This window comes from Polyodon spathula, chromosome 13 (assembly GCF_017654505.1).
Source record: "Polyodon spathula isolate WHYD16114869_AA chromosome 13, ASM1765450v1, whole genome shotgun sequence".
NCBI classification, from domain to species: Eukaryota; Metazoa; Chordata; class Actinopteri; order Acipenseriformes; family Polyodontidae; genus Polyodon; species Polyodon spathula.
In genome coordinates, this window is record NC_054546.1 from 43410749 (window position 1) to 43430629 (window position 19881).

Consider the following 19881-nt stretch of genomic DNA (forward strand, 5'->3'; position numbering starts at 1 on the left):
CAACACCGCTATAGATATCAACAGTATTACAGAGAGGTGGAGAACTCAAATTACCAGCGTGCACTTCTTTGCATTGTGAGGAAGTTCAGCACAGCCCCTCTCCACGTGAGAGAGAACGAGAGAAATAAATAGTTAAGAACTACAAATCCCAAAATGCAAATTGTTAACTGAGCATGCTCAGATCAGAGAGGGTGCCGTTGTTGACGAAACCGGAAGAGGAGTTGTGTATTAGCAACCGTCGCTGGGGTAAGAGAAGTGCTGGCTGTGTTTTAATAGAAAAGGTAAGCTTGGAGTATGAAAATACAAATATAGGACGTATTTTGACTGTTGCATCGGTATATATTAACATGGATACGCAAATTGAGAGATAGTCCCCCAAACCTAGCCTGTGCTAATCATAGCATAGCCCGCTGAGTTGTTTTAATCATTTTTTTTTACTGTGGAAGGACGGTTTGAAAGAATGTAGCTGTGTTAGTAGATGTGATTAAGTTGAACTACAATTACAATACTGTTTTTTGTACAGAGTAATTAACACAATTCCTCCCTCGGCAATCATTGCAAGAAAATATTTAAACGAGGAACATCATTTTTTTCACCGGCATGAATTAACAGTGTCACATAGCAACATGTCGGACCGCTTTTTTTAAGGATGCTGTAAGCATTGTTCATCTTTGTTTTGAGTCGAGCAGGAGTTAACGTTACACAGACAGAACCACCCGTTGTCTACAGCCTTCAGACAGTCTTGAGCTGTGTTTTCATTCATGAAATAATCAGAAATCGAAATAATGAATAGGTATTCATATTATTTGTTTACCTCCACTCCAACTGTAATACACATATCAAATGCAAAGATGAGTAATTATATAGTTATTGGTACTATAACGACTATACACATTTTAGTATAAATACAGTTTTACTGGTAAATTATGTTTGATTTAATTTGGCAAATATTAAGAAACAGTAATCATGTGCAGGTCACCTCCTACTGTTTTCTATTTTTTGACAAAAACAAAACATTCTGATTAATAATAATAATAATAATAATAATAATAATAATAATAATAATAATAATACAATGTCTTAATTACACTTATCTGAAATCAAAGTAGAGTGTTAATTTCAAGTACATTCTTGGTCAATTATACCTCCTAATCAAGCACTTTGATAATATTCTTTGATTTCAGTCAGTGGCTGATACAGTTAAAAACAGTGTAAAAAATCTTGTATATAATATTTTCCACACTATTAACCACTACCCATCCAGGTGCCATACAGAACTGCATTTAATTATGCAACAGCCATTTGTGCATGATAAGCAGTTTCAAATTCAAACACGGTGGCATGCAGTGAATTGTGTAGAAGCATGGCTATTGAAGTACAGCAGGTAGAGTCAAAATCACCTGGTAATGCAACTATAAAACACATGTTTACATGATGTATAGCCACCCAGGTGCTGAACAGGTGTTAAGGGCTTAAAAGCTGAAGTGTAGACCAAAGTGCTTGTCTGGTTATGCTGTAAATCAGCGAGCCTGAAGATATTTTATGACAACACAAAATAAACTGCTGAAGATATTGCTAGCATAAACTTACTGCGGTGCTTGACAAAAAGAGAATAACAAAAACCAGCAAACAGCTCTGCATCCAAGGAGAATCAGGATCCAAAGGGATATGCATCAAGCACTAGAAATACTTCACAAAGAAGAAAAGCAATTGATAAACTGATAACTCACTGCTACAAAGTTTCAGTTTCCACATTCATCAAATAGCATGGTAGAAATAGCTAGGTAGACTGATGTTGTTCAACGGTGTCATTATTACTACATGCAATATACCGCTCTTAAGAATTTTAGCACTTCACTTAGTTGCAGTCTGGCAATTATACCTTAATGAGTAACAAATGCCAATGCGCAGCACATACTGTAACATTGATAAAAAGTGAGGGTCTGAAATGCCATTGACAATTGCCAAGCTTTGTAATTTCACCCTAAAGATAGCCATATCCCCTCAGTTCTAACCTGATGGACACATTGTGTCAGATTGCATGTTGAGGTAGACTGTTACTGATACCGCCAAACTCGTTCTGTGTTCTGTAAACTTCAAGTCAACCCCCCATCTTCCTCGCCCCAGAGCTGAAAGGGTAGTTGTTTGTTTTCATATTTCTCCACTAAGATGTTTTTCATTTCAAAGCAAAACAAAAGGGGACTTCCAGGAGTATCATACTCAATTTGCCCTGAAAAAAGCCACTTCACAGGTTTTCAGAGCTGCGATATTTTGACTGCTTTGTCTAAACATAAATAGCAAGTTTTTGTGCGCTTCATTTTTTGCAGATTAAGCCATGTCGGCTGGTGCTGATGAAACAGCGGGAGACCTGCCTGTGAAAGATATAAGCTTGAACCTTGCTGGAATCAGCGGATTGCAAGGTTTGAAACACCTGCTATTTATTACCATTACAGACTTTGATCAGTGTCTTCATTATACGTACTTTGTAATCTCTTTCATTTATGGTATAACTGACCCAAGCAGTCAGTGTTCTATGATTAAAGACACTTGTGTATTTCACCTGTCTTGTAAAAAGTCAGGATTTTGTCTTATTGTCAAAGATTTCTATGTCTTCAGCATCTTGTTGCCATAAACAGAAAGAACCCTTTTGATTTCTATTTATAACATACATTTCCTTTCTTCCCTTTTCTGTTAAGAGGAGTTTTTTTGCATGCATTTTGTTTAAACTAGATCCATATGAGTCCTTTAAATAAGAATATACTGTATGCACATGGTGGCTGTGGAAGTTTTAGAAAAAATAGGGCAAGGGTATGATTATTGTGGATATTTGCAGAGAACTGTTCTGACAGAAGTCAGTGCAGACACGTCGCGATGTTACGATGGAGCGATGTTACATGACAGAAGCACAATGTGATGTGAGGCACGTTGTGTTTCACGTTGACTTTGCTCCATTGACAGAGTCCTCAGCTGCGCAGAATACCAGAGCACGGCAGGCAGTGTCCCGCGTGAGCCGCGAGGAGCTGGAGGATCGCTTCCTGAGGCTGCACGATGAGAACATCCTCCTCAAACAGCATGCTCGCAAGCAGGAGGACAAAATAAAAAGGTGCAGATTCATAATCAAGTGCCGCAGACCACTGTTCTGGAGCCAGACCATTCCATCACTGCTGTCTAAAAACAAATAAAGCAACTACTGCCTTGTCTTCATTATGAACCTCACCTCTGTTACCACACTTTCAACAATTACAGACAGCAAGCACTTTTTAAAAAACAGTTAAGGGCCATTTTTAAAAGAAAATAATGGCTTGTATTCCATATGGGTCACAGAGATAGCACCATTACATTAGGTCTTTTTTTCAGCAGCTGCTGGTACTTGGTAACGTGGTAATTTGGGGAATTCAGATTTTCATATGCATCTGTCCTGGCTTGCCAAACATTCGTGTCTTTTACCCTGCAGCACATCAGTCACCTCTAAACAAATTAGCTGCACCTTTCCAATTCCCTGATTTTACTATTAGACCAAATTGGTTTAAAAACACATACAGTGCGGTACTTTCAGATGTGGCACTCGTTCTTTGTCTTTGAACTTGTGTTGCTCATCAAATCCACTTTTCTTTTGTCTGCCCAACCTTTTTTTTTTCATTCACGAGTTGGCATGTTTTGCATTACTGTATATTACATCAGCTCTGGACTACCCTTTATAGAGTGCACAAAATAAAGTGAACTAAAATACAGTTTGAATGTCATAAATGGAAGATTGAAAGCTGTTGTGTATGGTCCATATTAATACATTTAAGTTTTGCATTATTTAAAGATCAAGAAGTTAAAGATAGCTTTCATTATAATTAAGGATGTGCTTCACATGGGAGCTTTTATATTGGGCCACCTACGCTCTGTATAGCTTTATTAAACTGGAATGCGGCTTTTGCAAAACCTACAGGAAAACTGGGAACAATATGGTAGTGGAATGTCCTTTACTGTTCGCAAGCTTTTACTGCACTAAGGTACAGTAGGAATTGCAAATCATATATTTTACCCACCACATCCCCTGCCCACAACTATTTTTAGTACTCTGTGGTGCATTCATACAGGACCAAGCATTGGATTTTTATATTATATGAACATATGGAGCAAGTATGTGTTTCCCTGTGCACTAACCTTCAACGATAAGCCTTCGGAAACTATTATTTGTCAGTGCTATAAAGCAGATTGCTGTCCAATGGTTTCAATTAACATCAAAGGCCTCTTCACAGACAGTAATAGTTATATCAAAACCTGAAATGTATTATGCAGGTTCCGCACTGGAGTCTTCATAGCGATTATGTCCCTTTCAAAAGAGATTTTTTTTTTTTTGCATTCCTGCATTCCTGTTCTTTCTTTTCCTTTTTCTTTTTTTGAGCCACTCCCACCTCTCACCTTTTTTCCATTCTGTGCTGTGCTGTGTCGTGCCAGGATGGCTACCAAGCTGATCCGGCTAGTCAACGATAGGAAAAAGGGGGAGCCGGAGTCCGGCGGGGCCAGGAGGGCTGGCCGGGATGTGGAGCTGGAGGAGATGATGGAGGAGCTGCAGGAGAAGGTGCGCGAGCTGGAGAAGCAGAACGAGGGCTTGCGCAATCGGCTCATCTCCGCCAAGCAGCAGCTACAGGTCCAGGGCCGCAGATACACGCCATACAACTACGTGCAGTCCCGTATCAACACAGGTCTCAGGAAGGTCCAGGAGGATGTCACTATGCAGGAGAATCTGAAAAGAGGTATATGGAAGTGTGCCCACCTTCCCCCTGTAATTGTCACGGCATGAGTTGTTTTTTATTGCAGGCATACAGTATCAAGCTACGTACAGCTCGTGCACACAGTAAATAGTACTATCAGATTGAAATGTTTGATCAGGACATATTTTTTTATATAATTTAAGATGGTGTGACCCATTGTGTTTCTACATTAGATCAATAGTGCAATACGTACAGTGTCTGCCATATAAAACGAGGTGAGTTCTATGAGTTGCTTGTCACGGCACCCATTTTGTTTGGGCTTCAGTGTACCATTTCTTTGTGAAAGAAGTTCAACTACGTTATAGGTTTTATCCAACCCTGCCACACATCATCTCTTTGCCCACTTTAAACAAACACTCATCCAATAAAGTCTTTTGAGAAAAGAACAAATGCAGCATTTAATACATGTTAATAAAACTCCTAAAATGATCACACATCACCACAAGAAAAGCACATGTTGTGTAAACAGAATCTGCTTGCAGCGATCTTGTGTTATGTGGCGTGCCTGACAACTGGGCTCACTTCCACATCCTGTTTGGAGGCACCACACAGTGTTTTTTGTTTTGTGTGCTTGACTTTACTTATAATGTATTTCATTGAAATAGTAATCAATAACATCAGTCTATGAGGCAGGAGAATATATGACATATGTAAATACTCTATTGCTATGAACATCAGTGCCTTTGCTAAATAACTTTATTGGGATGAAATCCTTAAGCCTTTTATGTTTTACAAATATATTTATTTTTCTCCAGGAGTTAGAGTTCAAGATCCGGATCTGACAGCAAGATCGACCCAAACAATGCTGCCAAGATACGGGCACAGCTTGCTCGATGATGCTAGAGCTGAAATCCGCAATCTGTATGTACATCAAATTCCTCTACGATCTATCTGTGTTACTAACAAAAATAGTTAGATTTTTCTTTCCAACATTGTAACAACACTGTGTTTTGGAATCATGAGAAGTTTGGGTTCAGGAGTAGTCGAACCAATGATGCAGATTCCCATACCTTATTTATGCCATCCCCATGCTAGTACTGCAATTCCAATGGGTAAGTTCATGCAGAACAACGCCCTTTTCAACAGTTTTCTATTGCCCCTAAATTAGACCAGTTATTTCTGTTGTCCCTTACATCCAGGAGTGCTGGTATGTGTTTCAGTTGTGTTTGTGTGGCACTGCTCATGTCAGTGCCTGTCTCGCACTGATCACCTTGCACCTGGCTGACACACACACGTTTCGCCATGCTGCTCTGCACAGAGAGAACGTGATCGAGTCTCAGAGGGGACAGATGCAGGACCTGGAGCGTGCTGCAGAGATCCTGAGGGAGCAGCTGAGGAGCCAGGAGGTGGAGCATGAGGACTCCTTGCTGCAGCTTCGAGAGCGACAAGCCACTGGGCAGAGGTAACCATAGTGCCACGCATTCTATATAAAGACTAGCTGGAGCAGTTTCTTTTGTATCCCCACATCTGAAGAGGTTCATAATTCTCCCTTGAGAAAGATATGTACAACATATCGAAATGTTGGGCAGCTGGCTCTTTGCGCTAATATATATATATATATATATATATATATATATATATATATATATACACACACACACACACACACACACACACACACACTGTTTGTATGTTTTTATTCCCTATTTTTTATAGTTATTCCTGCATATCACTATTCCTCATTAATATAAGTACTCAGTGGCTTGGATTTTCCAAGCCATTAGGTACCCAATTGTGTTTAAAATGCCCCTTCATTTTAGTTTCCCAATAAGGGAAGTTAAGGGGCATGGATAAAAGGAAAATATGAGCCTATGGTTCTTATTAGTGTGATTATAGCATTCCTTTATTTTATTTTTTTTGACATTACTAAACTGAATAAGTCATGCCTTATCATTACGGCATAGCGATAAATAGGACCCATTGTCTCGGATAGTTAAGATTAACAAGCATACCACCTTGAACACCCCTATATAATGTAGCACAAATCCTAGCAAGTTTAAAAGCAACTGTCTGTTTACTGCACGTGAAGGCAGCAGGCTCACCTTCACTGATGCAGTTTTTCAAATGCAGCTGAAATTGCACAGCGGTTGTCACCTAGCAGCCCTTTTGAAGTCACTCCCTGGGTAGTTTTGAAATCATTATTGGAGCTCAGGCACTTTAGTCAATTGCAAAGATTAAAGAACTTTTGTACACAGTTGATTATTATTTAGTTGAGTCACACAGGCTCATTACCACCATGGGAAAAGCAAATCCAGTGCTTTAAAAAAGCTCATATCGGCTTTAACAATTCTATGTCAACTTGTTTTTATTAAACGTTTACGTGTTTTAAAAAAGACAGCGTAATCATAATGTAATCCCTTAGACGTTTCTTCCCATTGCACTGTGAAATCTGATGTTGAAATCTGCATTAGTCTATCTATGGGTGTGTTTAAATATTAGGCTGCATCCGTGAAAACTTGTAACACTGACCATCGGACAATGGTAATACATAGCCTTGCAAAACTTTTATTCTGTCTTGTATAATTTCCTTGGCAGATACATCTGCCTGCGAAGGAAATCCTAAACACATAGTTCTTGGTACACTGAAATTTCCTTTCTTTAAAAAAAAAAAAAAAAAATTCTCGTTAGTTTTCAATCTCCTGAAAATATATTTTGGCGTGTTTGTTTTGATTATTACATTTATTCAAAGAGGAAGGTCTGCTGTGGATTTCCAGCCCGTCAGAACTCTTTACTAATTAGATCTCTGCCAAACGTTACATCTCTGATAACAAAATCCTCAGTAGCTTCGCTACACTTAAAATGGACCTGTGATTCTGTGTGTATTTTGATTGACTTTTGGAAACATTTTAGAATATTTGGTGTAAGCTAGGACAATTATATTTTTGAGAACAAATGACAGAAATCATTGTAATAGTGTAGTTTTCAAGAAGTTAATTAGCCACTATTACTACACTGTACAGTATACACAATTCAGGAAATATAATAAATGGAACAACAATCTTACTACAAATACTGGTAATTCATATATAAATATAGATAGACAGACAGACAGACAGACATGTTTTATGTGTTGGAAATCAGTTCTGCTTTCAATACTACATCTTTTTAAATGATCCCCCTGTCATATGCTGTTACACTCACTTTTAAAACAGTAAATCACATCAAAACAATGTGACCTCAGTCCAAGTGAACGTGGACATCAGAGAAACATATTTCCATGAATTTCTGTTTGAAACTAGGTCCAGAAGTGCTAGATTTCTAAAGAGCAGCGGCTTCCAACTGTGCATGACATTATGGCAAAGATCCCTTTAAAAAATGTTATTTAAACTCCTCACAGCGTGTCTTTAATTGACCAGTTTGGTTTGGCATCAGCTTCATGCATACTTTTGGTTATCCAAAGCCCCTTAATTGCTTTGATGTAAGGACCAAAATGCTGCTTGCTTTTATTAAAGTCATGTTTTTTCCTGTTGTTGTGGCCCCGTTCAGAACACAGAGCTGTGATTTCTGCATATGTTCTACATAATGACTCATTAGCTAAGAATCTTATATCTGTTTCAAGTAGGCTGGATGTCTGACTTTGCTTGGCCTACAAATCTTTTTTAGAAAGTTAAAGCTGCATCTAATACACTTTTTTTCAAATTTCAAGGTATATTAAGTTTTTATATTATGTTTATTTATATATTTTATATATATATATATATATATTATATATATATATATATATATATATTATCTATATATATATATATATATATACACATACACACACATACACACACACACACACACACACACACACTACCGGTCAAAAGTTTTAGAACACCCCCATTTTTCCAGTTTTTATTGAAATTTAAGCAGTTCAAGTCCAGTGAATAACCTGAAATTGCACAAAGGTAAGCGGCAAACTGCCAGAGGTTAAAAAAAAAGTTTAGGTTACCAAAAACTGAAAAATAATGTACATTTCAGAGTTATACAAAAAGGCCTTTTTCAGGGAACAAGTAATGGGTTATCAACTTACAGCTGTTCTGCAGCAATGGAAGTAAATTAAGCCTTGAAAGTTGATGCTAACAATTCCTACAGGTGTTCCAACTTTTGTTGATTACTTACAAACCCTCTGTCTGTATAAAAGCAGTGTTGGAACAGACTGTGTTACTACACCCTCTTAAGCATTATTTGGACAGTATTGTACTGCAGGAAGTAGTATATTGCTATCATAATGGCGAGAAAAAGGCAATTAACAAAGGAAGACAGACAGACCATTATAAACCTTAAAAGTGTAGGTCTTTCCTTTAGAGAAATTGCAAAGAAAGCCAAGGTGTCAGTGAGTACAGTTTCCTACACCATCAAAAGGCACTTGGAAACTGGAGGATACTCGACAGGAAGAGGTCTGGCAGACCCAAAGCCACAACAGAATCAGAAGACAAGTTTCTGAGAGTCAACAGCTTGCGTGATAGGCAGCTCACAGGACAACAGCTTCAAGCACAGTTTAACACTGGTCAAAGTAAGCAAATCTCAGTTTCAAGAAGTCGAGAAGGCGAAAGGATGGTTCCTCAGTGTGTGACACCAACTGTCAAACATGGAGGCGGAAGCGTGATGGTCTGGGGCTCTTTTGCTGGATCCAGAGTCGGCGACTTGCACAGAGTGAGTGGCACTCTGAACCAAAACGGCTACCACAGCATTTTTCAGCTCCATGCAATACCCTCTGGTATATGCCTAGTTGGTCAGGGGTTCATCCTACAGCAAGATAATGACCCAAAACATACCTCCAGGCTATGTCAGAACTACCTTAGAAGAAAAGAACAAGACGGTAGGCTTCAAATCATGGAATGGCAGTCTCTAGACTTAAACCCCATTGAGCTGGTTTGGGATGAACTGGACAGAAGGGTGAAAGCAAAGCAACCTACAAGTGCAACACATTTGTGGGAAATTCTGCAACAGTGTTGGGAAGAACTTTCCGAACAATATTTGATTTCCATTGTAGAAAGAATCCCACGAGTGTGTTTGGCTGTTATAGCTGCAAAAGGTGGCTGCTTTAAGTCAAAAATTTAGATAAAATTTTGTTAAAATGATTCCATGATTTATTTTTTTATCTCCAGTTGTTTATTTGTTCTATGCTTTAATTTCAGAGTACATTGAGACATTAAACTGCATACATTTCAATAAAAACAGGAGAAATTGAGGTGTTCTAAAACTTTTGACTGGTAGTGTATATCTTTTTTTTTTTTCTTTACAGTTGAAAAATAAAAAAGGGCTTTGCCTGCCAGTCCCAGCTGTTGTGGTAAAGTTCAGAATGACAAGTTGCAGGCTCCAGCACTGCTTGTTTTTTATTTGTTATTGGCTTTATGTGAAATTGTTGGGGCACGGCATACCGTTGTAAGCTATTTCATCGTAACATAATCATTAAATATGAGCCTTGTAATTGCTTTCATTCTGGTTGATTTCCAAGCACAATTGATTCAGTGTTCAAATGGTTCTTACTGAAGCTGAAAATGTTGCATTTGCTTCAATTCTGGTGCGTATTGTGGAGCAGTGGACTGCAGTTTGACACAGGGGGTCTGTTCTAATGATCTAAATGATGGAGTATCTAAACCCCCTGTAACTTTATATTAATCCTGCTGGTGTTTTCTACCAGGGGTCATTTAACTGCCATTAAACTAGATCCCATAAGATAAATTGAAGGTGTGAAAACAAAATATTTACTGCACCCAAGTAACGTACTGTACAGGTAATTACAGTACACAGAACCATCAAACTATCTGACTGCAGAAAGTAATGCATATATGCTACAGATCAGAAACTACAACTACACTTGCACTCTCCCGCACCTATTTAAGTCTTGCCTTGAGTTGAATCTTTGATTCTCAGATGCAGTCTGGGAAAATGTCAAGCAGGCTATAAATATCCAGTTTCCGCAAGCCCGTCCGTTTCTTTAGCCATGCCTTTCCTGCGTTGTCCCGTCCCCCCCCCCCCCCGAACACCGTTATTGCCGACTTATTGTCACCCCCCGTTCTTAAAACTCTGCACTTTTCCCCCCGCGTTTCTGTTCCAAGACCGTCCTGACTTTTGTTATTCCTGATGCCTGTTTCCCTTCCTGTCGCGCGCTATCTCTCCGTTCTCCTTGTTTTTAGGCTTTTTTTTTTTCTTTGTTTTCTGTCATTGACCAGTCGCCTGTGTCTCTATTGCACTCCGAGATTCCACCACGTTGGTGTTCCGGATTCCCATTGCTCATTTGTCCTCTCAGATCAACGATTGGATCGGGCCTGCCACCCCCATACTCTGTCAGGTTCGGATGGAAGTACATTGAGCTTCATGCCTTGCCTGTTCGCTTTCCCATCGTTCTGTCGCATGTTCCCGACCCATTTTTGCATGTCCCCCCTTTGTTTTTTATTTCTCACGTCTGCGTTCTGCCCCCCTATTTTATTTTCCTTAGTTCTTCCAAAATTAAGTTATAGGCTTTTCTATCTCTTCTTATATATTCTCTCTACCATTCTCATCTCTCTATCTTATTATATTCTATCGTGTCGTTTCAGTTTCCCTGCGCCTCTCTGAGCACCACCCCTTTCCCGTTCACTTCTCTCCCTACACTCACCGGTCTCCTCATTCCCCCCCCCGTTCCCCTTGCCCTGCTGCCGTCCGCCCCATTTACGCTGTTGATCAGCGACTACCTGCGCTCGTTCGCCCGCTGACCTACCCCCCGCCCGTTTCCCCACCCCTAGTTGTTCCTGTTGATCCCGACGACACTCCTTCCCCTCCCTTTGCCCGCCCCCGTGGTGGTTGCCTGTAGCGTGATTTCTTGATGTGTGGCGCCAGATTTCTCCTTCTTTGTGTCCAAAAACAAGCCTCTGCCAGTGCTGCCTGTCTTTATTCCCCCCGTCCGTCGCGGCACATTGGATGCTGGGCGCGCCACTGCGCGTTTCACCCTTATGTCAACGTCATTCTCGGCCCGTCTCCCCGGTTCCTGCGCTTGTATTTGGTGCGGCCATACGGGCCACTGCCCCGGCCCGTGGTCTTTGAGATGTGCCCGAATCCATTGAGTGCTTTCTTCTTCAGCTGGTCTACCGCGTATGGTTTTGTTCTGTCATTCGTCCCTCGAATCATGCTTTGTGACATTTTTTTTTCCTCCCCCTGTGTTTGCCAGGGCATCGCAGTAAATTTATCTCTTACCTACTTCTTTTTGTGGTTGCTGGCCCTGGGGCCTGTGTGCTCTGTATGTCATATGTCTGTATTTCCTTCTTGTCTTCATGCAGTGCTTTCACTTCTCCCTCCTCTTATTCCCGGTAGCGATCCCGGTCCTAGTGTCCTTCCCCTCGGGCGTCTTCCATCTGGTTCCTCCTCCCCCCGCCTTGTCGTTCTGATTCTGGTCCCGCTTTCGCAAACCCCTGTCCGCAACCCTTTGTCTCCCCCGTTTCGTTCCATTTACCCTCCTTTTCCTATATAGCTTGCGATTCTTGTTTGCCTTGCCTCCTTGGGCTTCATTCTTTTTCTTTTTTTTGTTTTGCCCACTTGTCGGGTCCTACCCTCCTCCTGTGTCCACGTGGATTCTTTTTTTTTTTTATTGCGCCGTGCCGCCCGCCGTGTGCCCGGGTTCTGCCTTCCCTGTTTGGCAGGGGGTTTCTCGTCTTCAGAGGTCCGCGGCCTCCTGGTTTTTTTGTCCTGTCACCGCCCTGCCCTGTCCGCAGTGCTGCCACTTAGGGCCGCTTTCACTTTGCCCCCTTGCTCCCTGATGCGCTTCTTCTTCTCCCCTCTCCCGGCACCCACCATGCCCCCCTTATCCGCCCTCCCTGGCAACTCCCCATGATGTTTTTTCTTTTTTCCTTTGTGGCCCCCCCTTTTCTCCTGCGCAACTCCCTTGCTTTACTTTGCCCTCTGGCCTGTCCTGCCCTGGTGGCGTTCTGTCTCTTTTTCCCCAAGATCCCTCCCCTCCATCTTCCCCACCCTCACCGCGTGTGCTACGCCAACTGTGCCCCCCTTCCCCCTGCCCCGACGTTCATCCCTCACCTTTTTGTTTTATTGGTTGTTTTGTTTCAATCCCCCCAAAGCCCCCCCCACCAAAAAAATGTATACTCGCCACGAGTGCTTTTTTTTTTTTTTTTCTGTATCGTAGTTCTGTACGGTTCTCCCGTCCGCTTGTCTTCGTCGTTGTACCTCACCCGAATTACCGATGTTAGGACCCCCTTTTACACCCCCCAAACAAAATCAGGCTGGCTCCCCATTTTAATGTTGCGTACTCCCTCACGTCCGTGATTTGTGTCGCACACGCCAGTCGTCCAACTACTCTGGGCGTCTTTGCGCAGCCACTGTGCTGGTTCTTTTCTGCAGTTTGGCACTTAAGCCTTCCGGCTGCACAGTTGCGCTGCGATTCTTCCTTTTTTTTTACCCTGGGCGCTAGCTCCTTCCAGCCGCCATGCCACCCCTCTAGAAGCGAACCCGCGATTGCGCAGCGTTTGCATATTGTCCAGCTCTATGTCCCCTGTTCTACCCTTGTATTGACACCCTTTTTTTCCCTGCTCTCGGTGTTGCCCCTCTCCGTGCGTCTGCTCGCCTGTGGTCTTATCACAGCTCCTTCTCCGTCCGGTTCTGTTCGTTTGCTTGGATTCCTATTCTTCCAGATTTTTCACAACATATTTGTTTCTCCCGCTTCAGTTGTTCTGACATCCCCCTGCGGCGGGACCAATCGCCGCTGCTCCGCGTCGTTCCCCCACCCCCCGCACATGCTCTGTAGTTCGTGGTCCTCGGTTCTATTATTCCTTGTGGTCCAGATCTTTCTGTCCGCACAGCCCCTGTTCCTTTTGGGTCCCAGTCTTCTGCCCGGTCGTTTGCCCTTGCACATCTTTCAACTTGGTCCAGAGCCTCTTTGCTGCTGTTCTCACGCCGGGCGCCCGAGTTGTTCGTCCCCCACGGCCCCAACTGCCAGTCCGGCCTCTCTGCCCGCCACCGGCCTCCTCTCTCTCCTAAGGGCGTCTCCTCCTGGTGGTTCTGCACCGCCGTGCGTCCCGCACGGGCCCGGTTAGATCTGGACTTGCTATTATGGTCCCTTCCGGCTGTGTTTGTACTTCGGCTTGAATTTCAGACTATCTACCATAGCCTCCCACAGCCCCTGGCCCCCCTGCCTGTTGGTGCCTTCCCCCACTTCCTCCCTGCAGACGCAGTCCGTATCACCTTTCTTCCCACCCCATAACCCCCCCCGTATTCTTCTTGAGTGTTGTCTTTGCCGGCGCTCTGCCTACCATTCCTTGCTGTGTGTCTCCCTACCTACACGTAAGCCTGCGCTCTGATGTTATCCCGTCTGTGCGCACACCAGGGCCGCGGTGATCCGGTCCTTTCTGTCAATGGAGTGTGTGTCTCGCGATCCTAAGATATTCACGGCTTCCCATGTTGCCGGACTCCTATCGTCTGTCTTCTCCTCGCTGCAGTTGTTACTATCTCTGCCGCGTCCCTGTTGCAGCCCCTCGCCTAACCTGGTTTCAGCCTCGACGGACCGTGCTGGTCGCCCGGTGGTACGCGGTCCACGCCCCTCAAAGCGGCGCTTCCCGCAGTCCGTTGGCGCCCATAGCTGAAGCCATTTCTCTTTGCCCCGGGCTACGCTGGCCGTTTCGGCAACGCTGTTATGAACATGTACCGCGCTATTGTTCATGCGTGTCCGCATCGCCTTGGTTTCGCCTTTCTTCTCACTTACAGGCGGGCGTTTCTTGCCTGAATGGGCCTGTTTCCGTGCAAGTCACTGCGCTTAACACTCCCTTCTCGACTGTGTCAGGACCATGCGTTATTGCTAGTTTTTTGTTCCTGCAATTGTCTGTCCCAAGATCCACTGTGTGATAAAGTCCCGCCTGTGCTGTTATTTTGAACCATAAATACTGCCACTCTCCGGTGTTCGTTGCGGGTAAGGTGGTGTGCTCCAACAGCTATCTCTATATTTGTTTAGCTCTAGAAGAATGGTATGGCATGATAGGGGTATGTGTGCAATTCTGCTTTTCATTTACGAAGTTTTCAGGGACTGGCATTATTTGTAAACTGTGCATTTAAAGTCTGTGGCTTCCAAATGATTACACTTATTCGTCACAGTTGTTTCAAGTGTAAATATAAAACAAGACCTTGTTTTTTTTTTAATATGATAATGATACTTTTCGGAATTCGGCACAAAATGGTTTGCTTGGCTTTAGTTGCAGTGGAACCATTTTAGTTCTTAAGAAGAAGCTTATGTAAGCACTGTTGTCCAGTAAATCAGACATTTTTGTGGCATTCATTCCTGAATTCCTTTTTTTCTTCTCTAAATCTCATCTTCCAGTTTTTTTCTTTTCTTTTTTTAAATTGACATTCCAAAACTAGACAAATATGTCTATAGCCACGGATTTTGAAAAAAAAAAAATGCTGAAACAGAATGTCATATGTAAGAGTATTGTTTTCTCCGGTGACAGGGCGCAAGTATAGGTTGATGGTTTGCCACTGAGAAAGATGAAAAAACTCAGAGTTGGGGTTAACAGGTTTTCATTCACTGCCATTAGAATCAATATCAATGCCTGGATCTATTGTTGCAGCTGCTGAACTGTTAATAAAACATCTTTTGCAGGACATCTTGCTTGTATTTGTGGGATATTTGTATGTTCTCTGAGATTGCAGTTCCTAATTGAAGGGAGTTTAACTGCAAACTCAAGTGCGATTTATTAAAATCCAGTCTTGCATGCAATAAACCTCAAGCCTTGGATAAATGAAGGAAAACAACATTATTCTATAGATCTCTAATAATTATGGTTGATGTACCGTGACTAGCAGTACAAATACTGCTGTAATGTAAACGCCAAAAATGAATATGAAATAATTGAAATCTGCAAAAAGATGGGATGGAGGGTGGCAAAACACAGTAATATTACATTAGTGGTTCCAAACTGTCGCTCCTTGATTTGGTGCCAGGGTTGTCAAAAATGTCTTGGCTGTCAGGCTGTAATAACCTCGGCACCCAGTGACTTTGACTGCTTGGCAGGTATCCAGGAAGAGAATGTTAAGGTTCACACAAAAGAAATGTATGAAGAGGGGTATGAAGGTCAGGTTATCGGATTAGAGAGTGACAGAAGACCATTTCGAAGCACTGATGTGATCACCACACAATAATGAGATGGGACATGTGGAGCAGCTAATAATATACTATTGCGATGATCTTTGTGTCAAATAGAGTTATTAGTATCACTAGACTACGCAAATTACAAACAATTTTGCAGAACTGAATTCAGCTATGTGTCTTTCATCTTTTGAATTATTAGTATAAAACTTTCTGCGGTATTCACAGGTTTCCGTTCTAGTTTTCCTTACCCTCTCTTTGTGAGCTGACCCTTGTGTGTAATTTGATTGCACACAGTCCCTAAGCAATCCAATCTGCTGTAATTAAAATGACAAAGACTGCTTTGTTAAGTGCACCGCAGACAAATGCAGAACCCCCCCATGCTTCCAGCTTGGCAGTTGCTGTCACTTTGTGGTCAAGCCCACTTAGAACATGCTGCTGGCTCCATGTTCCACCAAGCCTCAAAAGAGGTCAGGTGGGCATCTGCAGCCCTCTGTGCTGCACTGAGAAGGGTTTTGTATGCGGAAAGAATGGGTTTGCCAGCAGCCTGTTGCTTGGGTTTTTTGTTGGAATATGTAATATGTAACTGAATTCCTTTCCCTGTCCCACAAACGCTGTGCACTGCCAGGATTTCTGGCTATGAAGCTTTAAATTAAGGCCAGCCCTTTTGCTCATCCCATAAAGTCTTTCATGTTCCCTAACCGCAGCCTGAATGAGGCGCCTTGGTTTCAACAGCAGCAGACCAGCATATGTTTGCCTAATTCCTAAGACATGATGACAGCGGTCTCTGAGCCACTAAAAGCTTTTCTTTTTTTCTTTTTTTTTCCACTTTAATTATTGTTTTCTGTTGATGATGACTTCCAATAGTTTCTTACATGCCACATGTTCTCTCTTTCTCTCGCTGTCTCTCTCTCTCTCACTCATTCCCAGTGCCTTCGATGTGACCCACGAACAGCAGTGGAAGCTGAAAGAACAGCAGTTAAAACTGCAGATCGCCCAGCTAGAGGTGGCACTCAAGTCAGATCTCGCTGACAAAAATGACATCCTGGACAGAATCAAACTTGAAAGAGGTAGATTTCACATGCCTCATGGATGGAGATAACCCTCCCGTTACATAGCAGTTTGATCCATTCCTGGTTTTTATTATGAGTTTATTAAGACCACCTAAGCTTGTTACCTATACACAATGTGGCTAGTCAAGCTTGTAGAAAAACCTGGAATGGGTAAAACTGCTATGCAGTAGGAGTCTTATATTATTAGAGACCCAAATATAGAGTGATCAGCTGGATTAATTTATAACCCTAGTATGCACTCAACTGTTTAATGCTGCTGCAGACTTGACATGGGGGACCAGTTGTTATATGTACCAGATCTTGACTTGGTCCTTGGACTGGCAGATCACAGAATTGATGCCCAGCGGGTGTTCATTAGACATAAGTCTTAAATTAATTCCTTGTGGCAGACTGGCAGCCTATCTTAAGGACAAATAAATTCTGTTAGATTGCCATAAATGCTATAGAGATTCGCATGATCCACTTGGCCCATCCTGGAGAGGAAGTGGGTACTGCCAGTACAATAAGCCCAAAGAAAGCCACCAGATATTCTGCTGCTGAGCCTCTGCACCACTAACTGCCATAAGGTCAGACACTAAAGGAGGCAAATGTTCCAAATACAAACCCATGGATAAACTGGGAATTCAGTCCTCTTCCCATGGGATAGTTTTGGGTTATCCTATTTCACAGCTGGCTGAATAATGCTCTTCTGAGGTTTAGTCTGCCTTTTGACATTTACATTTCACTGCTGACATACGGCATTACCCCTGCAGCAGATCAGATTGGTACGATCGGCCGGTTTACAAAGCCAGGCCAGCACAAACTTCTCGGCCAATGTAGTAACACTCTTGATCATTGCAAAGGCTATTGACATTCAGTTCCAAAGCTGTGGAACCCCTCACAGTGGAAAGTACAAAACAACCCTTATAAGAGTGTCCCATAGTAAAAACATTGCAAAGTGTAATAAGTCCTAGTAAAAATGTAGTTTAGTTAGCATTGTAAAGACCAGAGAGGTATTGTAAAGCATATTAAAAACTATAGTAAATGCATAGTACTCAACAACCTAGTGTAAAGCATGGGGAAACTTCTACATTTCTATGGGGGAAACTATGGGGCTCAAAAAAAATCATATTATGTAATCAACAAATACAAAAACTACAGGCATTTCCCAATACAGAATTCCTTCCATTCGTAATTTTATATCTATATGTAAAAAAATAAATACCGACGCAGCATTTCTGTGGTTCATTTATATTTCATCCAGCCTCACAGGCTAGTTTGGTTTGCTGTGTTTACATTTGTATTTATATAAAATAGACATGTAATACAGAATGAGCCATATGTGACATATTGAACTCCGCTGTGAGAAAAAATAGTCTGCTGTACGTGTCTTTTAATGAATGTCTCTTTTAAAACAATTACAACATTGTTTTTTAAGTCAAAAAATCTGTGAAGGATGTGGGTGCAAATTTCTGCTGTAGAAATCACAGAAGGTTTACAGGATTAGAGCTCTGTAATTTTATTACCAGGGCCTCCAAATGTCAATTTTTAATTTGACTTTACAAAAGGAAGTTATTGCTAATTTTAATTGAAAAGTAGTTTTACCATTATAAAAGAGTTATTGTCTGCTAAACTTCTAATTTACAGATGGCACTCGTAGATAATTAGATCATGCTTCCTCCAATTAGCCACTTATCCAGATTTCAAGGGGAAGACAGTGTTATAATCAGTAAATGTATAAACAAGCTATAAAATGTATAAACTATTTATGAAATAGTTTGTGTAAATGAATTTCCAGGTCAGTAATATATAAAGGTGATCTGTTTACCTGTGAATTTCCAACAGCATTAATTATACTAATTCCGAAATGGTCATTTGGGGCAAGCACAGTGCAGTTAGGATGGCATAGTAAAGGGTCTGGGGTTCAAGAACAGCAAGAGTTTGCATTATTCCAGTGACTTGAATACAATGTATTTTTCCATTCTGCTTTTGTCTACTTCCAAAGTTGATAATGATCTAGGAGTATCTCGGAGATAGACAAGTTGTGTTATTCCAGAATACTTTACATTCCAATCAAATAAAGAAACATTTAATACTCCACTCCTGAATGGAAAATTTTATAAAGAAAGCTGAGCAGAACTGGAATAGGGTGGCTCATGACCTTTCATCATGATGTCCCCTACACATGATTACTATTATTATCTCCAGGTATCAGGTGGCCTGTGAGCTTGTGTGTGTGGGTGGTGGGGGGGGGGGGGGGGGGGGGGGGGGGGGGGGGGGGGGGGGGGGGGGGGGTACTTTAGTTAATTACATCCATGTATAAAGAAGTGGATGGATCAGGCTCACAGTTGCAGTCCCTGTCTCATACTGGGTGGTCTGTTCAGATCATGCTTGAGTAGCTTTGGTGCAAAAGCAAGACAGAGCTTGACATTGATCATGTTGTTCCTTATCTTGAAAGTGGCTGATTGAAAACTTCCCAAGAACTCTGGGCCAGCATTTATGTCAGAACACCCATCATGTTTAGATCATATTTGTAAATGCTATAAGTGACATTTTTGTTGTCAGCAGCCTATTAGAGACACCCAATATCCCTAGATCACAGCACAGATCTGAAGCTTGCTCTGGAGAATTGAAACTTTAACCCTGTGAATGCCCTTTTGAATTTTACAGATGGTACAATACTTTTCCAGCTTCTTGCTATTTTCTTTCCAAACCATCCACAAATGTTCCCCCCCCCCCCCCCCCCCCCCCCATATGCAGTACATTGGGTTTTGTTGGACAGATCCTGTGTTTGGTGCAAGGATTGAGGTAACTTTTGTCCCATACAGAAGTACATGGGCATTACAGCTTTAAGGTTCTCTGAATTCTGTAGTGCCCACTTTCAGTATTGTACGTTGGAGCACCTGAGAAAGGCCGAGCTCAGGAACAACTGACTTTGTTCATCTCTCCATGTCATTGTCAGTTTAAGCTAGATCAGCAACACAGCTGCACCAGCTCTTAAAATATAGGT

General features: G+C 42.0%; 1 protein-coding gene across 1 annotated transcript in view; it reads left to right on the forward strand.

Annotated features, from left to right (window-relative positions):
• Positions 1-204: 204 nt before the first annotated feature.
• The window catches only part of LOC121325335 (protein fantom-like), a 50111-nt gene continuing 30434 nt past the window's right edge, over positions 205-19881 (forward strand). The window contains exons 1-9 of the mRNA XM_041267762.1: positions 205-281; positions 2328-2420; positions 2959-3103; positions 4450-4748; positions 5522-5627; positions 6025-6170; positions 13526-13772; positions 14180-14362; positions 16687-16889. Coding sequence (XP_041123696.1) covers positions 2336-2420; positions 2959-3103; positions 4450-4748; positions 5522-5627; positions 6025-6170; positions 13526-13772; positions 14180-14362; positions 16687-16889 — 1414 coding nt within the window. The 5' untranslated portion in view covers positions 205-281; positions 2328-2335. The remainder of the gene's footprint in view (positions 282-2327; positions 2421-2958; positions 3104-4449; positions 4749-5521; positions 5628-6024; positions 6171-13525; positions 13773-14179; positions 14363-16686; positions 16890-19881) is intronic.